At 45.0% G+C, this 26,394-nt stretch overlaps 1 protein-coding gene across 1 annotated transcript in view; it reads left to right on the top strand.

The window, feature by feature from the left end:
* The window catches only part of fcho2 (FCH and mu domain containing endocytic adaptor 2), a 337,179-nt gene that overhangs the window by 231,471 nt on the left and 79,314 nt on the right, over window positions 1-26,394 (top strand). Inside the window, exons 23-25 of the mRNA XM_072516128.1 lie at window positions 6,032-6,187; window positions 17,451-17,583; window positions 24,264-24,463. Coding sequence (XP_072372229.1) covers window positions 6,032-6,187; window positions 17,451-17,583; window positions 24,264-24,463 — 489 coding nt within the window. The remainder of the gene's footprint in view (window positions 1-6,031; window positions 6,188-17,450; window positions 17,584-24,263; window positions 24,464-26,394) is intronic.

The following is a 26,394-nucleotide window of genomic DNA, read 5'->3' as shown; positions in this document are numbered from 1 at the left end:
AGGGGTACTAACCAAGACCTGATTGCTGGCCCCAGTGAGGGAACCCTACCATTGAGGCACATGAGAGGTACAACGGGAGTTATGTCAGCATGAGGGTATATGAGGTTCCAGTGCTTTGACTGGGCTGGAGGCACCCTTCAATTTTGCCCCAGGATTGTTGGGCACGATCGACGTACTGGTACTTGGGGGACTCCCAGGTGATCAGGGGCCCCTGGGTGGTCGGGCTCTAGGCAGGATGGTACCCTGATGCCACCTGTGCACTGTGACACTGCCAACCTGGCACCATGGCATTTCCAGCCTGACACTACCTGGGCAGCAGGGCGTCCAGGTGGCACTGCCAGGCTGGCAGGGGCACTGCCTGGCTGGCGGAGCCCAGGTGACATTTTACCCACGCCGAGGTTCCGGCCTGGGGGTGCACTGCCCTTATCCAATGGGGTGTGAGGGGCACAATGACCCCTTATAGGGGAGTTGGAGGAGGGGTCTCAGGATCAGGTATCATTTAAAAATGGTGCCCCCATCACTTCCTGCACCAGCGAGCAGAGCAATGAGACGGAGTAAGGTCACAAAATGAAGCAGAGTTCCTTTGATAGAGGGGTCAAACACCTGACAAAACGCACTCGATACGGCACTCTTTCATTTCCGCTAAATCGTGCCATATGTAGGTATTACCGGTGTGGATCTCACTGAAAAAGCCGGTGAAAAATAGCCCACCAAACTCGCCCAAAATAATACTTAGAAATGTTTCTGTTAAGTTGCACCCGTTGTGTTGTGCTTGACCTTCAGAATATGATACTGCAGTGAGGAGTGGAGTTGGCATAAGAGGAAGGTGGAGAGTGTCTGGAATTCTTGGAGGAGGAGAATCTTTATGTGCCATCGGTGCCTGCAACCACGCCCAGCTGCCCGAGATTTCTGCAGTGGCCTCATCCAGGCAAATTTAACTTGGAATCTATGCTTTCCACCAAGATTCCTGTGCAAATGCCCCCTCATTACACACATTCCTACAGTCACCCAGCCAACTATCACGTTCACATCCATTCCTCCTCTTCAAAGCTGATCATTCTGTTCACCAGAAGGAAACTGACCTGGGTGAATGAAGGATGCAACAAAGTAGAGGCCATGAGAATGAGGAGTTTGCTTAAAGCCAAGCTTTAATTGAAAAATAGCATGAATGAAACAAGTGAATCCCTTTGTACAACTTTCGATTACATTATGTTTCAGTACTACCCTTGTGGCTTCAGCTAAGTTGAAGGTTTGTGCCCCTGCTTTGACACAAGATGCCTGCAGAAAATACCTGCTGGGTTTTGGTACCGGTCAAGTGTCCTGCCACATTCTGATCCACCTGCACCTGTGCAGGACAAACTCCTTTAGGTAATCAGTGCAAATGCATGAGGCATTATGGCACTCAGGTTTGAGATGAATTCCTCCATTCTTTGCAAGGATGAGTATTGCTTCTGTAAATGCTGACAGGAACCCCCACATTTACCATTGTTGAATCCAAATCCACTTCCATCAACAACCTGGGGATTACCATTGACCAGAAAATTTACTGGACCGGCCATACAAGGCTGAATTCTCGAAAACAAATTCCAAGTGTGGTCTCCGGTGGGCAACGAGCTGTAATTCCCGCCTGGTGGTTCTGCATGATCCAGATCGCAATCTACCCACGCTTGGAAGTTTGTTTGGAGCCGGTGTGATTCGTGCCGTGGTACCCGAAGAAGCCGGCAAGGCTGGATCCTCAGATACAAGGGTACCCCAACCTCAGGATAACATTGCTTCAATGATGCAAAAGTTCCTGCAGTGCAGGCCTGCTGTTCAGGCATCAGAGGTTGGAAAAGATCCGGTCTAAAACAACATTCTCTATGCAGAAAAAAGCTCATAATTCCAATTTGAAAAGACAGTGAATTACGAGAAGTGAAACGAGGTCTGGTGATGGAGAATGAATATTTGAAGAGGAAGACTAATAATAATAATAGCTTATTGTCACAAGTAGGCTTCAATGAAGTTACTGTGAAACGCCCCTAGTCGCCACATTCCGGCGCCTGTTCAGGGAGGCTGGTACGGGAATTGAACCCGCGTTGCTGGCCTTGTTCTGCATTGCAAGCTAGCTGTTTAGCCCACTGTGCTAAACCAGCCCCTCACTATGTGAGGACTAAGTGGGAGAGGGCAATAGGATGAGGTTGTATTTTGGCTGTTGAAATGGAAAGATGTTGAGAAGAAGGCTGGAGAAAAATAAGTATGCCGGCAAGGTGTGTCGTGCATGGGGAATGTTAGGAATGTGAGAGTGATAGCTGCTAGCAAAGAGTCGGAGGGCACTCAATGGCGAACCACATGAGGTCATTGAAATTTTTGCGGCACTGGATCCAGGTCTAGAACAGCATCCTCTTGTCTCTGCTATTGCAGCCACACCTCCTTCCATCCATCCTAAAGGAAAATGTCTCATCTTCTAGCTCTGCCTGCATCCATCATGACCTCCAGGAATGAATCTAAACTGGGGCTAGCCTTTTGGTTTCTGTCCTGTAGCAGTTTCCTCTTTCCCACTTGTACATTTAATACTGCAGTCACTGTTGCCATTGTTACTCTTGCTTGATTCCCTATCGAGGTCCTTTCTTGCACATTCAGACACATCATTCCACCTGCAGTTCCTGATTGGTTGGGAAATCTGGAGGCGGAATGATATTGCCGTGGCTCAGTGAAAGGCGCTCAGCATATCCAACTAATCGTCAAATGTGTTTCCAACCTGCAAATGGTCCCACTGTTTTGGCCGGGATGAAGTCCGGAAAATCCCAATGTAGTGCCTTTATTCCAGTCCACTTTGGAATAACTAATCACCAGATTTTTTTGCTTTGCATGTCTCTTGTGAACTGCCCATGGACCTCCTCTTCTAACTCTACTGTTTAGGAGTCTGTAATGCACGTTTGTAAAAATTCATTTTTATGATGTGGGCTTTGCTGGCTCGGCCAGCATTTGTTGCCCATCCCTAATTGCCCTTGAGAAGGTGGTGGCGAGCTTCTTTCTTGAACCACTACAGTCTATGAGGTGTAGGTACGCCCACAGTGCTGTTAGGGGAAGGTGTTCCAGGGTTTTGGACAGTGATGGTGAGTGACTTGGAGGACAACTTCCAAATAGTGGTGTTCCCAGGTATCTGCTACCTTTGTCCTTTGAGATGGTAGTGGGCTTGGGTTTGGAAAGTGCTGCCTAAGGAGTCTTGGTGAGTTCCTGTAGTACGTCTTGTAGATGGTACCCACTGCTGCTACTGTGAGTCGGTGGTGGACGGTACAAATGTTTGTGGAAGGGGTGCCAGTCAAGTGGGCTGCTTTGTCCTGGATGGTGTCAAGCTTATTGAGTGTTTTTGGAACTGCACCCATCCAGGCAAGTGGAGAGTATTCCATCACACTCCTGACTTATGCCTTGTAGGTGGTGGACAGCTTCAGGAGGTGAGTTACTCATTACAGGACTCCTAGCGTCTGGCCTGCTCTTAGAATCCTTACAGTGCAGAAGGAGACATTCAGCCCATCAAGTCTGCACCGATCCTCTGAAAGAGCACCCTATCCAGGTCCTCGGCAAGGTGTTCCTCGCTGAGGCCAAAAAATAAGTCCTGTTTTATAGCCGGGTCGTTCACGGTGCCGAGAAACACTCTGCTAAGTGCACCCAAAACGGGACTCTATTCCCCATTAAGTCGCACATCTGGTCGCACTAATGTGGGGAAAGAGACTGCTCACGAGCTGCTTCATGGATTTGGATTTGTTTATTGTCACGTGTACCGAGGTACAATGTAAAGTATTTTTCTGCAAGCAGCTCCAACAGATCATTTAATACATGAAAATAAAATAAAAAGAAACTACATAAAAGGGCAACACAAGGTACACAATGTAAATACATAGACACTGGCATCAGGTGAAGCATACAGGAGTGTAGTATTAATCAGATCAGTCCATAAATGGGTCGTTTAGGAGTCTGGTAACGGCGGGGAAGAAGCTGTGTTTGAACCTGTTTGTGCGTGTTCTCAGACTTTTGTATCTCCTGCCCGATGGAATAAGTTGGAAGAGTGAGTAAGCCGGGTTGGCGGGGTCTTTGATGATGCTGCCTGCTTTCCCCAGGCAGCTGGAGATGTAGATAGAGTCAATGGATGGGAGGTAGGTTCGTGGGATGGACTGGGCTGTGTTCACGATTCTCTGAAGTTTCTTGTGGTCTTGGGCCGAGCAGTTGCCAAACCAGGCTGTGATGCAGCCAGATAGGATGCTTTCTATTGTGCACCTGTAAAAGTTGGTAAGAGTCATTGTGGACATGCCGAATTTCATTAGTTTCCTGAGGAAGTATAGGCGCTGTTGTGCTTTCTTGGTGGTAGCGTCGACGTGGGTGGACCAGGACAGAGTTTTGGTGATGTGCACTCCTAGGAATTTCATATCTTCTCCCGACAGTTACAAGCAGAGGTAGATGTAATGCTGGTGAAAATTGTCTTCACAAACAAATTTACCATTAGGGACACCAGTGGCATATCCAAATGCCTGATTAGCTATTATATTGGATGGTTCTTTCGAATTGCTACAAATAACATGCTATGCTTTGCATGACACCACAGGAAAGAAAGCTTGCTAGAGTTAAGAAGACTGTGTTGGCTGGTTGACTGCATGACTTAAAGGCCTAACAGCAGTCACTACACCTGGCAACAACCTGGGAGCCTATTTTCTGGGAATGTGGGCCAGCAAAGGGCTAAGTGCATAGCTGTGCCATAATCTGCAAGGACAACTGCAGCACAAGACTAGAGCATGAGGGGACAGTAATGATCATTTGTGGCCTGAAAACTGGATTCACACCTTTCAGAATGCTGCAATGCCAGAGTGATAGTACTGTAAAATGGCATTGGACATTCGGAATTCTCCCTCAGTGTAACCGAACAGGCGCCGGAGTGTGGCAACTAGGGGATTTTCACAGCAACTTCATTGCAGTGTTATTGTAAGCCTACTTGTGACACTAATAAAAATTTTTATAAAAATAACTCTCCATGTAAGAATCTTGTGCAGCACCACCCTGGCTTTAACGGCCAAACATCAGAAGCATGATACTGTTATGTTCTTCCACTGCTTGCAGATTCATATCTATAGAGTTGCCTTTTCCTTCATTTTGGCCTGACAATTTTTGATACACTTCTCTCCAGCCTCAGTAATAATGCATTGAGATACATTTGGGTGAGTAAAGGTTGACTGAATTTTTGCCCCGTTATCATAGCACTCTCCTTTAATTGGCCCACTCCATTAAATTTATTCTGTGCAAATTTAATCTTCTAATATTGTGCTCCTCGTGCTGTGTATGATTCTGCAAGTAAGTTTGCTCTGCTTCACTTGATGTTTCTGGCAGGATTTGCATCTGCTCCTGGCAATTTGTAACTAACTTGCACCTATAAACTAAATTCTGCCCCAAGATTTTCAAGAGAAGTTGGGATAAAAATTTATGACATTTTAAAAATAAATTATAGTATATTCCAATTAGATTGTAAAATTATGAAATACTTACATTTTTCGGTAGTATCTAATTTGCATGCACTATTTTCAATCAATCCTAAAGGATTAGGAGCAGGAGTAGGCCATTCGACCCCTCGAGCCCACACCTCTATTTGATAAGATCATGGCCCCTACTTTCCTATCTACCTCATTGCTCTTGTCAGTCAAGAATCTTTCCAATTCAACCTTAAACATATTCAATGACCCTGCTGCTCTGCTGTCTGGGAAAGAGAATTCAACAGATATTGAAGAGAATTCAATCAGATTTTGCTGATATATTATGGGTGTAATCTGTTTTCATGCAGTGATCGCCATCACTGTGTCTTGTTAGGTTTACTACGGTCGTGCTGCACTGCGGCAACACAGAATTTTATCTGCAATGAATTTCCAAATGGACTATACCAGTTGAATTGAATACATGTATATTTCTTCTGAGATTATCAGGAATATTTAAAGCAATAAAAATGAGCCATGTGTTTCTGCTTGATAACTGAAATATCTGGTGCTGTTTTAATGTTATGCTCTTTCTGCAGATGCATAGTCAAAATTACTGGTGATATGACCATGTCTTTTCCAAGTGGAATAATTAAAGTTTTTACCAGCAATCCATCACCAGCAGTACTTAGCTTCCGAATACGGAACACCAGCAAATTTGAGCAAATCCTCCCAAATGCACAGCTTGTGTATAGGTAATTTCTTCACATTTGGATTATTTGCTGCTGACAAAGTTTAAATCAAACTAGAACTGACTTTTATTTCCTGACTTTTAATGTATGGTGTAATTGGATAATCATGTGTAGACTTTTAATGATAAGAATTAGAAAAGTTGTAACTAAATGTGCGCTGTGCTCAGTTGGCAGAACTGTCACCTAAAGTTAAGGCTATGCTCCAAAAATTGAGCATGTAATTTAGGTTTTCGTGTGGCACCTTGGTGTAGCTGCCTTTCAAATTAAGTGATAAACTGAGGCTTACTATTCAGATGGGTGTACATTAGCCAATAGTACTATTCAAAGAAGTATTGGAAAATTCTCCCCAACCTCAATAATCTTAATCTCCAGCCCACACTGTTCATATCAGTGGTTGGTCACTGGGGAAAGGTGGTTGTAAGGTGGTCAGTGGGAGGGGGGGTTGATCAGGCGGTCAGCAGGGCGGATTGACGTCAGCTGATTGGAGGGGTTGGTTAGGGTGGTCAGAGGGTAAATTGCGGGGGGAGGGCCGACTGGTCAATGGGGATCAGATGTTCGGGGAGGTGGTCATTGCTGAGGTCAGTTGATCAGGAAGTGTCCTGTGTGTGTGTGTGTGTGTGTGTGTGTGGGGGGGGGGGGGGGGAACTAGGGTAAGTCTTGTGCCGGCTGAGGTGGACAGCCAGTACTATAGTTCCCAGGAGTTAGAAGTGAAATGAAATGAAAATTGTTTATTGTCACAAGTAGGCTTCAAATGAAGCTACTGTGAAAAGCCCCTATCGCCACATTCCGGCGCCTGTTCGGGGAGGCTGTTACGTGGTTTTAATTCTTCTAAATTTTCCTGGGTAACTATATTGTGGCGGTGGTGGCATAGTGGTATTGTCACTGGACCAGTAAACCCAGAGACCCAGAGTAATGCCCTGGGGTCCAGGTTCAAATCCCACCACTGTAGATAGTGAAATTGGAATTCAATAAAAATCTGGAATTAAAAATAAAATGATGACCATGAAGCCACTGCCGATAGTCATAAAAACCCATCTGGTTCACAAATGTCCTTTAGGGAAGGAAATCTGCCGTCCTTACTTGATCTGGCCTACATGTGACTCCACACCACAGCAATGTGGTTTGACTCTCAACTGCTCTATTAAGGGATGGGCAAAATAAATGCTGGCACAGCCTGCGACGGCCACATCCCAGGAACAAATAAAAAAAAATATTTTTACCGTTTTAAAAAAAATTACTGTAAGAGAGTTAGAACCATCGGAAGTTTGCAACTTAAATCTTACTTTCAGACGTTTCCAATTGCAGGGCAATTGCCCAAAAATGTTTTCACAATTTGAGCAATTGCCAGCCAGTCCTTACCTGGGGTCTCCAGGGAGGGTTCCCCAGCACCCCTTTGGGGTAGCCCCCAATTTCAATGCCTTGGAGCTTGGAAGCCCGGGCCTTTGTTCCCAGGGGTTCATTGTTCTTTGTGTACCATCTTTGTCACTCAATGCAATGATATGAAAATACAGCAAACTCAGAAACACAATTATATGTAGTCCAGTATCTACAGTTCTCTTTTTCGTGCTGAATTTGATCCTATACTTCCTCTAGTTCTCTTTTCTCACTGATGTAGTCATTCTTAGAGCTAAGAATGTATATATTTTTTCCTTTTAAAATTTTTTCTTATAGTATCCCATTTGTTTCCAATTAAGGGGTAATTTAGCGTGGCCAAGTCACCTACCCTTCACATCTTTTTGGATTGTGGGGTGAGACCCACGCAGACGCAGGGAGAATGTGCAAACTCCACATTGACAGCGAAGAATGTATATGTTAACCCTCAAGTGTTTCACACTGCCAGTCAGTGTTTTTACACTTCTGTCTGCTGTTTACTATTTGCTGGACAAAAATCTGTATAGGATTTGAACTCTAATTCATCTTGAGGTTGCCTAAAAATGCTCTGCATATTCACGATTAGTCGGATCTTTTTTAAAATAAAAAATGTCTTTGGATTCAAATTATAAAAATGCAAAATTCTCCCTAGTATTCATACTGTATTTTGCACTGAAAGTACGGTCCCACGTTACGTGTTAACAGGAGGGGTATACAGCACTGCATCTAGTTATCAGAGCAAGATTCTTTCAAAGGAATTGGTAGATTGGGCAGCACGGTAGCACAAGTGGATAGCACTGTGGCTTCACAGCGCCAGGGTCCCAGGAACGATTCCCCACTGGGTCACTGTCTGTGCGGAGTCTGCACGATCTCCCATATCTGTGTAGGTTTCCTCCGGGTGCTCCGGTTTCCTCCCACAGTCCAAAGACGTGCAGGTTAGGTGGATTGGCCATGATAAATTGCCCTTAGTGACCAAAAAGGTTAGATGGGGTTATTGGGTTACAGGGATAGGATGGAAGTGAGGGTTTAAGTGGGTCGGTGCAGACTTGTTGGGCCAAATGGCCTCCTTCTGCACTGTATGTTCTATGTTATATTGAAGATGTGAGGCAAATTCAGGTTAAAGTGGTTAATGTAATAAACACGAGTGGCAAGCAAAATTTATGACTTTACAAATTATAACACATCTACGTGTAACTACATTAAAACCTCACACTAGTTTAAAATAATGATTTACAGGATGCTTGCTGCAATCATAAACTTGCATGTTAATCATTAACATTTCTCACTAATGGTAGTGTTTCTTGTCAACTTGGAATTTGAACATCCCATGTGCCCAAGGTCACCTCAGAATTCTGCACGTATCTTCTCTGTGTATGTGGCCAGAATTTGTAATTATTAATACTTGAATTATCTGTGAACTTTGCAGAATAAATTACTTTTGGCATGAAAGCAGAATCGTAGATAATTGCAAATGCATCAAAGAAATATTAAAAATTAAAAATAACTCCAGTAACATCCCTGACTACCTCCAGAAATAAATCTTGTTCCTTTACTACTTACATCTGATTTCAGAAATGTCGAGAATTATCACTGCAAAAACACATTTTTGTGGTATGGATTTCTTTTTACAACATATTGGTGTAAAAATTGGTCGAATGGGAGACCTTAAAAAAAAAAAAAAAAAAAAATTATTCACATCATACAAAAGTGAACCTTAGGGAACTTCCGGTGGCGGCCATGGAGTGAGTGGTCGTACGTTTGGTGGCTCCCGCTCAAGGCAGATTTTCTTTGGTCTTTTCCCCGCCCGAAGGGCAACATATTTGAGGGCAAACAGTACAGGAGTGTCTGGTGAAGGTAATACTCCTCTGGTGTGCCTGGTGCATGGATCAGCGAATGAAAAGTGCCACGAGAAAGTGCTGTTGGAGCAAGAGAGTTTTCGTAGTGCGCCACAGGGAAAGATGGCAGAGGGCAAGGCAGCTGTGCTGCCCGCCCAGTGGTCGATGGACCAGTTGGTGGAGTTCCTGAATGCTACGTTTCGGCAGTAGAGGAAAGAGGCCTTGGAAGACCAAGCCAAGGTGGTGGAACCGCTGAGATCTGGGATTGAGCGAATTGAGCAGAGGGTGGAGTCCCAGGGCTTGGCGATCCAGAAAGTGGCAGAGGTGGTGGGGGAGCACAAGGAGCAGTTGGCCTCATTGGCGGCTGAGATGGGAGTGATGCGGGAGAGCTAGAAAAAGCTGAGGGAGAAGGTGGAAGATTTGAACAACTGCTCCAGAAGGCAAACCTAAGGATTGTCGACATGCCTGAAGGCATTGAAGGTGCGGAGGTCGAATGCGTATATTGCAAAGCTGATGGGGGAAGAGGCTTTTGATCAGCCCCTGGAGGTGGACCGGGTGCACAAGGCACTGAGGAGGCTGCAGGCAGGCAAGCTGCAGAGGACGAAGGTGGTGCGGTAGCACCGTTTTCTGAACAAGGAGAAGATTCTTCGATGGGCGAGGCAGACCAGGAAATCTACCTGGAATGGGAACGAGCTGCGTGTGTACCAGGACTTCGGTGCGGAGCTGGTGAAGAGAGGGGCCGGGTTTAACTGGGTTACGGCTACCCTCTTTAAAAAGTGGGTGAAGTTTGGGGTACTGTACCCGGCCCGCCTATGGGTGACTTTCCAGAAACTACTATTATTTAGACATGCCAGAAGAGGCGATGGAATTTATGAAAGGGAGGAGAGTGAGAACATTGAACTTTGAGAGTTTTGGGTGTTCTTGAAATATTCGGGGGCAAGTTCTGACTGAAGAGCAAAGAAGTGAGTGTGTCTTTTGTTATTCTTGAGGGATAGAGGGTTGGGTTGGTTGGGAGGTGGGAGAGGAGAATTGGAGGGAGGTAGGATGGGCGGAAGCCTTGGGCGGGAGGCCACCATGCTAACTGGGTGGACTAGTTAACTAGTCTGCCTGTTGGGTTGCGGTTGCTGACATGGGTGTGGTTGCTGTGGCGCAGTATGGAAGAGATCGATGGCGGTGGACATCAGAGAGTGGGCCTGGAGAGGCGCGCAACTCAGGCCGGCTCAAAAAGGAGTACGGCTGATCGGCAAGGGAAGAAGATAGGGAGGTCCCGACCAGGCTGGTCATGTGGAATATGAGGGGGTTAAACGGTCGTGTGTATTCACGAATCTGAGAAGTTTGCAGGCGGACGTGGCCTTTTTGCAGGAGATGCACCTGAAGATAGGGGACCAAACAAGGCTGAGGAAGTGATGGGTGGGGCAGGTGTTTCATTCAGGGCTGGATATGACAACTAGGGAGATGGGCGGTGTTGGTTAATAAGCGGGTTGCGTTCGAGGTGGAAGGAGCTGAGGGATTTAAGGAGAGCAATGGGGGGGGGGGTGGAGGTTTGGGAGGCCGAGGGCGATGTGGGGTTGTTAACAGATGGGGTGTGCGAGCGGGTATGGGCTGCCGTTCAGGGATATGTGGAGCTAAATGATATGGGGGAGGTCACGGCTGCCATGCTGTGGGAGGCACTCAAAGCTGTGATGAAGGGTTTATAATAATTCAGGCGCATAGGGAGAAAGTGGAGCAGAAGAAGAGGGCAAGGCTGGTGGACAGGAGATTCTTGAAGGCGCCGGAGGCAGGGCTGTTGAAGGAGAGGCAGAGGCTCCAGATGGAGTTTGGACTAGTTTCTACGGGAAAGGACAAACCTCATCCAGTTCAAAATGGTGCATAGGGCACATATTTTTTTTATTCGTCCTTAGGATGTGGGCGTCGCTAGCTTGGCCAGCATTTGTTGCCCATCCCTAATTGCCCAGATCTGAGTGTCTCGTTCAGCCATTTCAGTGGGGGGCAGTTAAGAGTCAACCACATCCCGGGGCAAGGATGAGTAGGTTCATCCTACTTAGGGCAGCATGGCAGCTCAAGTGGATAGCACTGTCTTCACAGCGCCAGGGTCCCAGGTTTGATTCCCTGCTGGGTCACAGTCTGTGCAGAGTCTGCACGTTCTCCCCGTGTCTGCGGGGTTTCCTCTGGGTGCTCCGGTTTCCCCCCACAGTCCAAAGGCGTGCAGGTTAGGTGGATTGGCCATGATAAATTGTCCCTAGTGACCAAAAAGGTTAGGGGGGGTTATTGGGTTATGGGGATGGGGTGGAAGTGAGGGCTTAAGTGGGTCAATGCAGACTCGATGGGCCGATTGGCCTCCTTCTGCACTGCATGTTCTATGTTCTTTGAGGAGGTAGAGGATAGGTGTGGGCGGTGTGCGGGGGCGCCAGCAAATCACGTCCACATGTTCTGGGAGTGTCCAAGGTTGAGGGGGTTCTCAGACATGATGTCTGAGGTGCTGGGTGTGGAGGTCGACCCGAGTCCAGAGGCGGCAATACTTGGGGTGTCGGAAGACTCGGGAGTCCAGCGGGTGAGAGAGGCCGATGTTTTGGCCATTGCCTCCCTGATAGCCCAGAAACGGATCTTGCTCTGGTGGCGGGATTTGGAGCCGCTGAAAGCGGGAGTGTGGGGAGCGACCAGGCGGAATTCCTGAGGTTGGAGAAGGTTACGTTTGCCTTGAGGGGGACAGCGGATGGATTCACCCGGAGGTGGAAGCCATTTATTGATTTCTTTGAGGAGGTTTGAGAGGTCAGCGAAGGAGGGGGTTGAAGTGTGTTAAAATGGGGGAGGTAGGATGTGAGGAGGGCATGGTGTCAGGGGGTTGGTTGTTCTTCTGATTCTGTTTGTATATGTGAAAATGATTTGAATAAAAATATTTTAAAAAATAAGTCACTAATAATTATTATAATTAATCAATTTAAAAGCATGTACCTTTAGATTTTTCTTCTGTCAATTCTAGCAGCAATCTCCAAGACAATTGACGGGGCTAAGGTGCAACACGTGATCTATCACAATGCCTTTGAGACAGAATAGCAAGTACAAAACTTTGCTAGAGTCACTCGGGTGGATTTAAACTAGTATGGCAGGGGGCTGGGAACCAGAGCATTAGCTGAGAAAGTGACATAACTGATGGGGAAATAGAGAACAAAAATAAAAGAGCAACATCACTCTCAGGCAGAGCAAAAAAAGTGACAAGTGTGAGCAGGGAGATGGTCAATGCAGGACTGAGGGTGTTTACGGATTGAAATTGGCCGGTATGATATTGTGGGCATCACAGAGATGTGGCTGCAAGGGGATCAGGGCTGGGATCTAAATATACAAGGAGATGTGTCCTATCAAAAAGACAGGCAGATGGGCAAAGGGGGCATGGTCGTATTGTTAGTAAGGGATGAAGTTAAATCGATAGCAAGGAGCGATATCGGATCAGAAGACATAGAATCTCTCTGGGTAGAGTTGAGAAATCGCAACGGTAAAAATACCCTGATGGGAGTTATGTGCAGGCCCACTTGCAGTAGTCTGGTTGTGGGGCCGAAAATAAATCAGGAGATAGAAAAGGCATGTAAAAAAGGCAATAGTACAATAATGGGGGATTTTAATATGTAGGTGGACTGGGAAAATCAGGTTGGCCGTGGACCCCAAGAAAAGGAGTTTTTTTGGAATGTCTAGGAGCAGCTTAATAATCTTTATAGCCACAAGTAGGCTTACATTAACACTGCAATGAAGTTGCTGTGAAAAGCCCCGAGTCGCCACATTCCGGCGCCTGTTCAGGTACACGGAGGGAGAATTCAGAATGTGCAAATTGCCCAACAGAACGTCTTTCGGGACTTGTGGGAGGACACTGGAGGGTCCGGAGGAAACCCACACAGGCACAGGGAGAACGACAGAGCCGACTAGGGAACAGGCAATTCTGGATTTGGTGATGTCTGATGATGCAGACTTGATTAGGGAACTTAAGGTGAGGGAACCCTTGGGGAGCAGTGACCACTATATGATAGAATGTACCCTGCAATTTGAGAGGGAGAACCTGGAATCGGATCTAACGGTATTACAATTAAATATGGGTAACTGCAAAGACATAAGGGAGGAGCTGGCTAGAGTTGATTGGGAAAGGAGCCAAGCAGGGAAGACAGTGCAACAGCAATGGCAGGGTTTTGGGGGTTATTTGGGAGGCACAACAGAAATTCATCCCAAGGAGGAGGAAACATGCTAAGGTATTCATGGCTGACGAGGGAAGTCAAGGATAGCATTAAAGCAAAAGAAGAAGCAGACAAAGTGGCGAAGATTAGTGGGAAGCCACAGGATTGGGAAGCCTTTAAAAGCGAGCAGAGGACAACTAAAAAAGCAATAAGGGGGGAGAAGATGAAATAGCAAGCTAGTTAGTAATACAAAAGAAAATAGGATGAGTCTTTTTCAATATATAAAAGGTTAGAGAGAGGCAAAAATAGACATTGGACCACTGGAAAATGTGGCTGGAGAAGTAATAGTAAGAAACAAAGAAATGGCAGAGGAACGGAATAGTTATTTTGCATCAGTCTTCACGGTGGAAGACACCAGTGGGATGTCAGAGCTCCAGAAGAATCAGTTAGGGGGAAGAGGTGAGTGTGGTGGCCTTCACTAAGGAGAAGATTCGGGGAAACTGAAAGGTCTGAAGGTGGATAAATCATCGAACCGGACTGCACCCCAGGGTTCTAAAAAGAGATCGCTGAGGAGGTTGTGGAGGCATTGGTGGTTATCTTTCAGGAATCACTGGAGGCAGAGAGGATCCCAGAGGACTGGAAAGTGGCTAATGTAACACTGCTGTTTAAGAAGGGAGGGAGGTGGAAGACGGGGAATTATAGGCCGGTTAGCCTGACTTTGTTCATTGGTAAGTTTTTAGAGTCCATTACGTACATTGGTAAGATTTTAGAGTCCATTATTAAAGATGAGATCGCGGAGTACTTGGAAGTGCATGATAAAATAGGACTGAGTCAGCAAGGCTTCGTCAAGGGGAGGTCATATCTGACAAATCTGTTGGAGTTCTTTGAGGAGGTAACAAGGACATTAGATAAAGGAGAACCAGTGGACGTGATTTATTTAGATTTCCAGAAGGCCTTTGACAAGGTGTCATACAGGAGACTGCTAAATAAGTTAAGAGCCCATGGTGTTAAGGGTAAGATCCTGGCATCGATAGAGGATTGGCTGACTAGCAGAAGGCAGAGATTGAGGATAAAGGGGTCTTTTTCAGGATGGCAGCCGGTGACTAGTGGTGTGCCTTGGGGGTTAATGCTGGGAACACAACCTTTCAGAATATACATTAATGATCTGGAAGAAGGAACTGAAGGCACTGTTAACTAAGTTTGCAGATGATACAATGATCTGTAGAGGGACAGATAGTATTGAGGAAACAGGTGAGCTGCAGAAGAATTTAGACAGGCTAGGATAGTGGGCAAAGAAGTGGCAGATGGAATACAATGTGGAAAAGTGTGAGGTTATGCACTTTGCAAGGAGGAATGGAGGCATAAACTATTTTCTAAATGAGGAAATGCTTAGGAAATCAGAAGCACAAAGGGACTTGGGAGTCCTTATTCAAGATTCTCTTCAGGTTAACATGCAGATTCAGTCGGCAGTTACGAAGGCAAATGCAATGTTAGCATTCATGTCGAGAGGCTAGAATGTACTTCTGAGGCTGTATAAGGCTCTGGTCAGACCCCATTTGGAGTATTGTGAGCAGTTTAGGGCCCCGTATCTAAGGAAGGATGTGCTGGCCTTGGAAAGGGTCCAGCGGAAGTTCACAAGAATGATCCCTGGAATAAAGAGCTTGTCGTATGAGGGACAGTTGAGGATTCTGGCTCTGTACTCGTTGGAGTTTAGAAGGATGAGAGGGAATCTTATTGAAACTTACAGGATACTGCGAGGCCTGGATAGAGTGGATGTGGCGAGGATATATCCACTTGTAGGAAAAAGTAGAAGCAGGGGACATAATCTCAGACTAAAGGGACGATCCTTCAAAACAGAAATGAGGAGGAATTTCTTCAACCAGAGGGAGGTGAATCTGTGGAACTCTTTGCCGCAGAAGGCTGTGGAGGCCAAATCACTGAGTGTCTTTAAGACAGAGATAGGTTCTTGATTAATAAGGGGATCAGGATTAATGGGGAGAATGCAGAAGAATGGGGATGAGAAAGATATCAGTCCTGATTGAATGGCGGAGCAAACTCGATGGGCCGAGTTGCTTAATTCTGCTCTTAAGTCTTATAGTCTTAAAACTCAATTTAAACTGGAGAAGATAAGTGGCAGAATGGGTTCTAGTGCATTGGCAAAATGGTTATCTTATCTCCCACAAAGGCATCCAACTCTGTGCCCTCAGAGAAGGGAAGAATCAAGATTTTTCAGAATTCAAGGCCAATGCTAGCTGGTGCACATGATTCATGAAAAGACACAGTTTAGTACTCCATCTGAAAACAAAAATTCTACGCCGTCTAACACTGGACTCGATGATAAACACGATTGGTCACCCAACGCAGAAATTAATGCACGTCAATTGCCTGCAATGGAAATACCGATGAACCCCGAAATGCCAACAAACGAGACCATTACCAAGATTGGTGGTCAATGGTCCTTGTAAGGACGACTGGCCACAGAAAATACAGTCCATCTTGTATGGCAGGTGGCACAAAATTAAAGCTGATGGTGATATTCAAGTGAAAAATTCGGAAAGTCATTGTCATCCATGTTCACGAGAAAGGCTGGATGGATGAACACACTGGTAGAAAATGGATCACAGAGTTTGAAATTTGAGACCAGTGAAACATTGAATTGCAATTTATTGAGCCATCGACAAAATAGGCATTGATGTGAGAATGACCAACACAGACTTGGCAGTTATTCCCAATGGCCTTACAAGTGTTGTTCAGCCCTTGGGTTTGTTTAAATAAACCTCTCAAGGACGGTATCCAAAAGGTGTGGCACAATTGGATGTGGAAGGCAAAAGCTATTCACGAAGAGTGGAAATAGGCAAACACCCTCACAAGCAATATTTTGTCAATAGATCATGGATGCATGGAATAAATTTGATCCTAATGTTTTAAAAATCATTTCTAAAATGTGGAATATTAAATGCATTTGGCAGTACTGAGGATGATTACTTGTGGAATGATAATATCAAAGTTACTACTGATGGTGATGAAGATCCATACAATCATGTTATATGGCCAGGCAATTGGGACAAATTTCGGTGGTGATCAGAGTGATTTTCAAAGATTTCAATATAAAGTGTTATAATTAATTCACTATATATTTATATTATTTTGGATGAGATGTATGTAGTTTGTAATGTTATAAAATGTTAGCTAATTAATGTGAATTCTTTCGTGTTGTTACTTTATTCCGTAGCAACAGACTTATTGGGATTTCACAGGGCCCAAATCAAGCAAACATGTCAATTCCAAGTAACTTGAGTAAAAATCGACACCTTGACTTTAAAGCTAAAAAATTGGTCTGTAAATTAAATTTTTTACACGAGTATACATGGTATATGGAATATAGGGTACACCTGCATCTTAAGTTATGATCAGAACAAATTTTATTGTCCATTGGGTTTTAGTTTTCATATAAAAATGGAGCCAGTTGCGGAATATGAAATCCTGGAATCTCATTTACTAAACAGGTACTTTATTTATTGATTTCAGTGGTTGTAGCAATTTGCTTGTATTCAGGATTTTTAAAAAGTTTTTTTTTGACATAAGCTTATCAGCTTTTGCACGTTTCCCGTTTGGCTTGTATGATAATTGTGCTTTTGACAAGTAAATAAAGTAAATTCACGAAAAGTAAGAAGTGTTTTTGTTTTAGAAGCATCAAGCCATCAAGAAGTGAACAATTTATAAAATATTTTTCCAGTGCTGGATGAAGTGTTGGAACTGTTGACGAGCAGTTATTTTTAATGGTGGCTCAGAGTGTGTAGAAAAATTCAGAGTAATTACAACAGTTAATATTAATAAATGTGGAATTTGCGAATGTTAGCAACTGAGCTTTATCTGGAATATTTTCATGTTCTTCTTTCTCAGTGATCCATCACAGAGTGACTCAAACACAAAGGACTTTTGGATGAACATGCAAACTCTCACTGCCTACCTCAAGAAACTGGCTGAACAGAACCCATCTTCCTCCTATTATAATGTGGACATCCTGAAATATCAGGTAAAGCAGACAATGAAGGAAATCACTGCTGTGGGGACCCAGTAAGAAATATTTTAAGTGTAGATTTTAAGTCGGATTTTGTTTCCATGTGCTGCTCTGAAAAGAGCTAGCTTGTGCACTTTTGATAATACTGTTACAGAAAGCTTGAAGTCATGAAGATTAATGGTAATATAGTTATATTTGCAGTTTTATTATACAGTGAAATTTATCTTTGCAAAGCTCTAAGCAGATTGAGTGGGGTATTTTGGTAATCTGTATATAGTCATTTAAGTTTCCTGTTTCCTAAAAGCTACTGTTGCTCTTTTTAATAATGATGCTCTTATCAAATGTTACCACCACAAGGCTTTACCAGATATCGATCAAAGGACTACACAACCAGTTAGTCAGTTCAAGTTCAAAGATGCTTTATTTACACACAAGGATTACTTCGACATGCAACACAAAACATTACAAGTTAGACTGCACCTAACAACTACAATAACCTATACTTAACTTCAGGGCAACCGGCTCTATGCAGATGGACAAGGCCTTTGTCTGGATCTTGCGTGGCTGGGTGTAAGAAGTGGCTCTGTTTCTGCTGGGCTCATCCGTCTGGTAGCGATCGTTGGTCTTGAACTTGTCTATCTGGTCGTTATGCTGCACTTGGGTTGGCATAGGCCGGATCCAAGAGAGACCGAGCACATGGCTGTGTCTCTTCTTATCCCTGTGGGATTTCACGCTCTTTGGGTCGGTCCTTAACTTGGACCCAATAATTCAACAGGTTTCGATCACTGCCTTCGATTTTGGCCAATAAAGGGGCGGGTACCTTGATGGCTGGGCATATCCTTAGCGGTCATTGACCTTGGCTGTTTGGGCTCCCTGAGTAAAGGGAGTGGCGCCGCTTAGTCCGTATCTGTATCGGTTACCTGAGCACAGTTCTTTTGTTCTGGGGAAATGGGCCATTAGAATACAAACGAGCGGGGGTTTCGATCGCGTGTAGCTATCTGGGTTGCAAATACACACAAGCTCCAAGTCTGTCTGAGTCCTGGGTTGGCCATAATTCCCATGGGCCCTTGCAAGTGCCCATCTGAGATGGCTACACTACTGCAGTTCATCATTCAAAAGGTCCATAATATTTCTCGCATCATCATATGATTCTTTAAAACCCGGAAGCTAGGATTTTCCCCGATATCAACAAATTGGGCAGGGAGTGGCGGTTTCAGTGGCTTTCTCCACCATATAGTGCAGTACTTAAAAACAAAACTACAGTCAGAGGTTCTGCGACATATTACTAGCATGGCAGTCTGATTCATGTGCCCCAAGAGAAATGTAGAAACGCGAGGATCAGGGTGCCATTTTTAAAGGTCACCTCAGTGCAGATCAAACAAACTAGTTCACCCTGGACCAGCTGCGGCACCCAGTTCCCAGGCACTGCTCACTGGCACTACGCAGGCAGCAGCAGGGTACCCAAACAGTGCTGGGAGGATGTCCGGGCATGGCTCTCTCGCTCTCTCTCTCTCTCACTCTCTCTTTCTCTCCCCCCCCCCCCCACACACACACACACGCACACATACACACACACACCGAGCACTGCACTCACCTGAGTTCCCCTGGGAGGTATGCTCGCCAGGTGCACGCCTTCGGACACCAATTATGATTCACGCTGTTCTTCTGTCATGCCGCCATGAATGGTTTTTCTGACAGAGGGAGGAGGAGATTTTGGCATAGGGGCCTGATAATCATATGTTTATTTATTCTAATGATGCAAATCAGGAAATGCACCCCGTCACTTATAGACGGAGAATACAATCGCATCATGCGCTTACGCCAATGTGAAACACAAATGTAACCGTTTTTGCGATATTTTCCATTCCCATTGCTGATCTCGCCTTACATGAACGGGAGCAGAATATCCCAGCCAGAGTATTTTGACTCTCACCAATGAGCCATTTTGGAAGGTAGTTGAACAAGCTTCAACTCTCAGCTATAGTTGTGTGTTAAAGATGTCAAGAGTAGAATGCAGACTTTTCTGTCTAGTTCTTTTTGGTTAAATCATGATGTAGAACCTCAAAGTTAGAGCAACTTTGCCTTCTTGCAAACTGCTAAATTAGGGTCGAGGGTCACTACACCCTGAGATAACAATTCTAAATATTATAAATGTCAGTTAAAGGTTCAGTATTTTTATGCTAATAGAAAGCATCTTTTGCATTGACTTATTATAAATAATACTCAAGTTGCTCCATAATGAATATGCTAAATGTTCTTTGCTTCCCTCCTTCCTATGCCCCCCAACGTAAATGAAAAAGTGGAATAAATGCTGTGTGCAACAAATGAAGTCTATATTTGTCCTATTTATTTGGAGCTGTGAATGTGTTCATTTCAGGGACAAATTGTGTTGCCAAACCCCCAATTTTGTTAGGATCCAATAACTTTTAAAGAAAGCGCGATTTGAAATTCTAGGTGCTTAGAATAATGCCACAGGATTCCATAATTGTAACAACAGAAGAAATTTTACTATACAAAAGTCAGAAAAGCAAACGGTTAACATTATCTACCTTGTACTCTAACATCCAGAATTAATATGAAGTAAACACTAATTAACACACCATAAACTGCACATTAAATGACAGACACAATTGGAACAGATTCTGGGGGCTGGATTCTCCACGAGCGGGATGCTCCGTTTTGCCGGCAGCCTGGGGGTTTCCCGACGGCGTGGGGCTGCCCCATAATGGGAAACCCCGTTGACGGAGCATCCCGCCGGCGGGGTGAAACAGAAATGTGGCGTGGAGTGGAGGGGCGGAGAATCCAGCCCCATGAATTTCTTCAGCAACCACCCAGACATCAGTGACTCATAGAAATTCTTTAAAGTCTGTCTTCGGCAGGAGGTATTTAAACTTCTCATTCAAGGATTTAGCCTCTGATTTCCCTCAATTGAAACTCCGATTCAGCGTGGAGACCTTCCTGCTTTTTCTTTGGCTTGCAAGTAGTTGTCTGGCAACAAGTCTCGGGCTTAATTTCCAATCGACTGCTCGCCACCCAGCTGCTCAATCACAACTTCCAAGACTGCTTCCAACCGAGTTCACAAGGTTGCACCCCAGCATCTAATCACTCGAACGAGCCCAGCTTTCTAGCTGCTCTGGGCAGAATGTGGGCAACGCGGTAGCATAGTGCGTAGCACTGTTGCTTCACAGCTCCAGGGTCCCAGGTTCAATTCCCAGCTTAGATCACTGGCTGTGTGGAGTCTGCACGTTCTCTCCGTGTCTGCATGGGTTTCCTCCGGGTGCTCCGGTTTCCTCCCACAGTCCAACGATGTGCAGGTTAGGTGGATTGGCCATTCTAAATTGCCCTTAGTATCAAAAAGGGTTAGGTGCGGTTGCTGGGTTGGGATAGGGTGGAGGCATGGGGCTTAAGTAGGGTGCTCTTTCCAAGGGCCGGTGCAGACTCGATGGGCTGAATGGCCTCCTTCTGCACTGTGAATTCTATGGTCTATGGTCAAGTCCCGAAAGAGGCATTATTAGGTGAATTGGACATTCTGAATTCTCCCTTTGTGTACCTGAACAGGTGCCGGAATGTGGCGACTGGGGGCTTTTCACAGTAACTTCACTGCAGTGTTAATGTAAGCCTACTTGTGACAATAAAGATCATTATTAACCCCACTACTCATGGGATTTCCTGGCCTCCAACTGCCTGCTTCACAGAGCAGACAGATCTATGTCAGCTTCACATAGCTGAAACTGCTATGCAAGGGCTTCACTGAGCCCCAATCTCCCCAGCAGCACAAAGCTAGCAACCTTCTGCTACCTCCTCCTCCACCACTTTGGACTAATCTGGTGTCCTGTTAAATCTTGCAACAGAGTCAACTTCTGTTCTGAGACAGGGTCAAATGTTGAACCTTTGGTACCTTAAATGTCACAATCTCCAAAACAACCAAAGGTTACTGCCACAGGTTCTAGGATTGCCAACTCACTACGATAGGCCTAGAGGGGGCAATTTTGAGCCCGCACTGGCCATGCACAGGATATGCGAAAATCCATCTGCGAGTACCGGCAATATTTCTGTGGTTTTGATGGGGAGGGTAGAATGCTTGTGATGATTGTTAGGGGGAAGGGGTTTGGAATGCCAGCTAGGATTGTCAGGGGTGATGGGGAGGGAAAGAGTTCCCGATACCTGATGGGGGCTGGGGGCCTTTAGGCTGCATTAATGTGGAGTCGGTTTTTGAGCTTGGAGGTCAGAGTGACAGCATTGCGCAGTCTTTTTTTTTTCTCTTAAGAGCCTCAATATCTGGACAGAAAATTGGTCTGTGCAATTGGAGAGTTACATGCCAGTTTTCAGTGTGAGCCTGACACTTTGCCAAATGCTGTTAAAATTCCACCCAGACTTTCCAGGGACTGAAGATGAAATCTCCAAGAGAATGCTGGGTCAACTCTGGAGAAAAATCAAAGGAGCATTAACAACTTTTCTTTAAATATTTCTCTTTACCAAATGAAAATGGACTTAATTGACTATTTGGCTGACGGTCAATCATCATCTAATTGGGTAATGAGTCTTTTTGCTTTCCAATTGGCACAGGAAGGCAATGCATCACAAGGATGATGTGTTGGCTGACTAATGGCTAGACTCTGGGAGCAAGTCGTATGATGAAATCTCCAGCAATACATTTAAGGCCTCAGATTTGCGACGCTCTGGATGCCTCGCGGGATGTTGCGATCTGTATTGCTGGGCGGGATCCAGAGTTGCATATTTGGCTCACTTAAATATGTATGTGCCGGATACTCCCAAGGCCTGGGATTGAACGCCCATGCCAGGGAGACCTCGCCATGGCACTATTTAGCATTGGTCCACACAAACGTGGATCAAACGTGAATGAACAACAACACCTCCTCCACAATAGCCCTCAATACCGGGGCCCCGCAAGGCTGCGTACTTAGCCCCCTACTCTACTCCCTGTACACACACGACTGCAAGGCAAAATTTGGTTCCAACTCCATCTACAAGCTTGCTGATGATGCGACCATAATGGGCCAGATCTCTAATAACGACAAGTCAGAATACAGGAGGGAGATAGAGAACCTAGTGGAGTGGTGCAACGACAACAATCTCTCCCTCAATGCCAGCAAAACTAAAGAGCTGGTCATTGACTTCAGGAAGCAAAGTACTGTGCTCACCCCTGTCAGCATCAACGGGGCCGAGGTGGAGATGGTTAGCAGTTTCAAATTCCTAGGGGTTCACATCTCCAAAAATCTGTCCTGGTCCACCCACGTCGACGCTATCACCAAGAAAGCACAACAGCGCCTATACTTCCTCAGGAAACTAAGGAAATTCGGCATGTCCACAATGACTCTTACCAACTTTTACAGATGCACCATAGAAAGCATCCTATCTGGCTGCGTCACAGCCTGGTTTGGCAACTGCTCGGCCCAGGATCGCAAGAAACTTCAGAGAGTCGTGAACACAGACCAGTCCATCACACAAACCTGCCTCCCATCCATTGACTCCATCTACACCTCCCGCTGCCTGGTAAAAGCGGGCAGCATAAGTAAAGACCCCTCCCACCTAGCTTACTCACTCTTCCAACTTCTTCCATCGGGCAGGAGATACAGAAGTCTGAGAACACGCACGAACAGACTCAAAAACAGCTTCTTCCCCACTGTTACCAGACTCCTAAATGACCCTCTTATGGACTGACCTGATTAACACTACACCCCTGTATGCTTCATCCGATGCCGGTGCTTATGTAGTTACATTGTATACCTTGTGTTGCCCTGTTATGTATTTTCTTTCCATGTACTTAATGATCTATTGAGATGCTCACAGAAAAATACTTTTCACAGTACACGTGACAATAAACAAATCCAATCCAAACCAATCAGGCGTAACAGCACTTGGGGGGCCATCGGAAACCCTGGGCTGGGTTGTGCCCTGGCTCCCAGGCACCTTGCCACTGTTGGCCTGGTATCTTGGCACAACCACATTAACGTCCTGGTGCTCCCAGTGCCTGGGTGGCACTGCCAGACTGGCAGGGGGACTCCCAGGGTGCCAGTGACCAGACTCGGGGATGCCCTGTCCTTATGAGGGGGGGGGGGGGGCCTGGAGGACCCCCTAACAGGCAAGTTGGGGGGGGGGGGGGCGTCTGGAGGTCGTGGTGGGGACTCTGAGCGGGTCAAGAGATTGGGTGGCATTTGAAACTGGCACCCCGATCTCTTTCTACATATGAAGGTAAGTGTGGTCTCGGCTGGGCGTTTCTCACAGAGGCCAAAAAAACAGTCCCATTTGATAACGGGGTAGTTCTTGCCGCTCGAGGTGTCGAGAAACACCCCGTTAAGCGTGGCAAAAACAGGATTCTTTCTCTTCCCCACCCCCCATTAAATTGCACCCTTAATCTCCAGTTGACAATCTTTACAGGTGCCAGCCCACAGTGGCTCCAAACCAAAAACATCCAGAAATATAGATTTCCTCAATTGGTAAACGGAAAAATATCAATATCTGAAGCCAAATAAATGATAAAAACAACTCTTATAGTTTGTTCATTCATATTTGTGAAAAATGAAGTCTGTGTTGTAAAATACACTGTTTAGTCTGATAATTGCTTAATTTGGTCTCTAATGCTCCTTCAAACAACAGATCTGCATAAGTGTTAGTATTTACTCCAGTGAAACTTTTGAGTGTCCTGATGTCTATCTGTCTCTCTTGTCTTTCAGGTATCCTCTAATGGTATTCAGTCAACACCACTAAACTTAGCTACCTACTGGAAGTGCAGTCTTACCACTACAGATATTCGAGTGGACTACAAATACAACCCAGAAGCAATGGTTTCTCCCGCTGTGCTATCAAATGTCCAAATTTTAATGCCAGTAGATGGTGGAGTTACCTGCATGCAGTCACTGCCTACTGCTATCTGGTAATTTAGAAATCCAAACCTTTTTATTCATCTTAAAGGAATTTTGCTTAATCAACAAAAGAAAGAGCATTCTCGTGTCTGTTACTGATACGGAGAAATGTATTAAGAGTTGAAATACGTTTTGTTTAGTTGATCCAGGAAGACTCCATGAATAAATTCATTGCTCAATCTAGTGTAAACAAAATATAGTAAATTAAATAAAATGGGGGCTGGTTTAGTTCTGTTGGACAGCTGGTTCATAATGCAGAGCGAGGCCAACTGCACAGGTTGAATTCTCGTACTGGTTGAGGCTTTTCATGAAGACCCCGCCTTCTCTATCTTGCCTGAGGTGTGGTGATCCTCAGGTTAAATCACCAACAGTCAGCTCTCCCCCTTAAAGAGTATGGTCATCTGGGGTTATACAACTTTACTTTATTAACAAAATGTTGAAAATATCATTGTTTGCTTTGATATCAATTTTTTATCTCCTCTCCTTTGGATGGAAGGAGCCACAGTTGTACCTACCCACAGTCCATTCCGTCAGGATCATTATATTTGCCTTTTCCCACCTTACCTCCACCAGCACACATTTCATGACCGTTTCTGATATCCAGTCATTATATTATTTTTTTCCTATAATTGCAAGTTTCTTTTTAAATATTAGATAGCCATGTAATTATCTTAATCAAACAATGAACATATTTATCTAGAATTGGAACCAACCCCAGTGATTGATTGGCAGTTCAAGATAGATCTTTCAACTTTTACTTAATAATGTTTACCTACTAGCTTTCCTCCTTCAATAACCTTAGAATGAAACTGAGGCTGCAAGATAAACAGTAGATCATCCTTTTGGGTAGAAGGATTTGAGGGCAAAGTATGCCAATCTTCTGAGTTCACTACAGGCCCAGGACTTTGTCCAGCTCCTCTGATACAAGGGCAATTAAACCTTAATCTTACAACTCTAGTGACATTTCATCATGGAGATGTATTTGTACCTTTCGCCAGAAGTTATCACTTCAGCCCTATTGTTAATCAAGCATTAGGGGGCTTGCCATACCAGCAAAAACTAAAATGAGAACTTCTTCCCATCCAAAATATCCTCAGGATTTTCTGTATGTATTTAATCTCCCTCGAACTTTTCCACCATGCCTAATATGGAAGGTACCAGCCATCATGTCTTCCAGAAATTAACATATAACTTGTGTCTGAGTAACATGTACTTCTGTTAAGTGTCTTTTACTAGCTGATGGGTATTTTTCAAAATCATCTTCAGATGGGCCTTAGAAAATTCAACAGACCTCCAATTTAGATAATTAAAGATCTGAAAGAGGCGAGCCCAGAGGGGCTGAAAGAGATCACAGAGGGAAGGGAGGGATTTGAAAACAACAGGAATTTTAAAATCAAGGCATTGCTTAACCGGAAGCCAATGTAAGTCAGCAAGCACAGGATTGATGAGTGTATGGGACTTGGTCCGAGTCAGGATATGGGCAACAGAGTTTTGGATAATCTCAAGTTTACAGCAGTTAGAAGGTGGGAGGCTGGCAAGGTGTAACAAAGGCATGGATGAGGGTTTCAGCAGCAGATGAGTTGAAACAAGGGCGATGCTGAGTGATATTACAGAGGTGAAAATAGGCAGTCTTAGTGTTGACACAGATAATAGGTCAGAAGCAGGCCAGAGGCTGTTAATTTTGCGGCAAGTACTTCATGGCTCCTTCAAAGTCTATCTCCAGGCACAAGTCAGGAGTGCAATGGAATACTCTGCACTAATCTGGCATTAATTTCCCATTTAAGGGCCTCAATCAGCCCATTGGCTGTTTGGCTGCCCCATGCCACCCCACCACTGGTAAAATAGTGGTGGCAGTTGTGGTTAGCAGATAGGCAGCAGGCAGGCCGCTTGTGTCCCCTGTACCTTCAAACTCATGAGGCGCAAACTCCATCCCCATGATTCG

The sequence above is a fragment of the Scyliorhinus torazame genome, chromosome 9, assembly GCF_047496885.1.
Source record: "Scyliorhinus torazame isolate Kashiwa2021f chromosome 9, sScyTor2.1, whole genome shotgun sequence".
NCBI classification, from domain to species: domain Eukaryota; kingdom Metazoa; phylum Chordata; class Chondrichthyes; order Carcharhiniformes; family Scyliorhinidae; genus Scyliorhinus; species Scyliorhinus torazame.
Note: the sequence above shows the minus strand (reverse complement) of the source record. Positions and strands in the feature narration are given on the sequence as shown.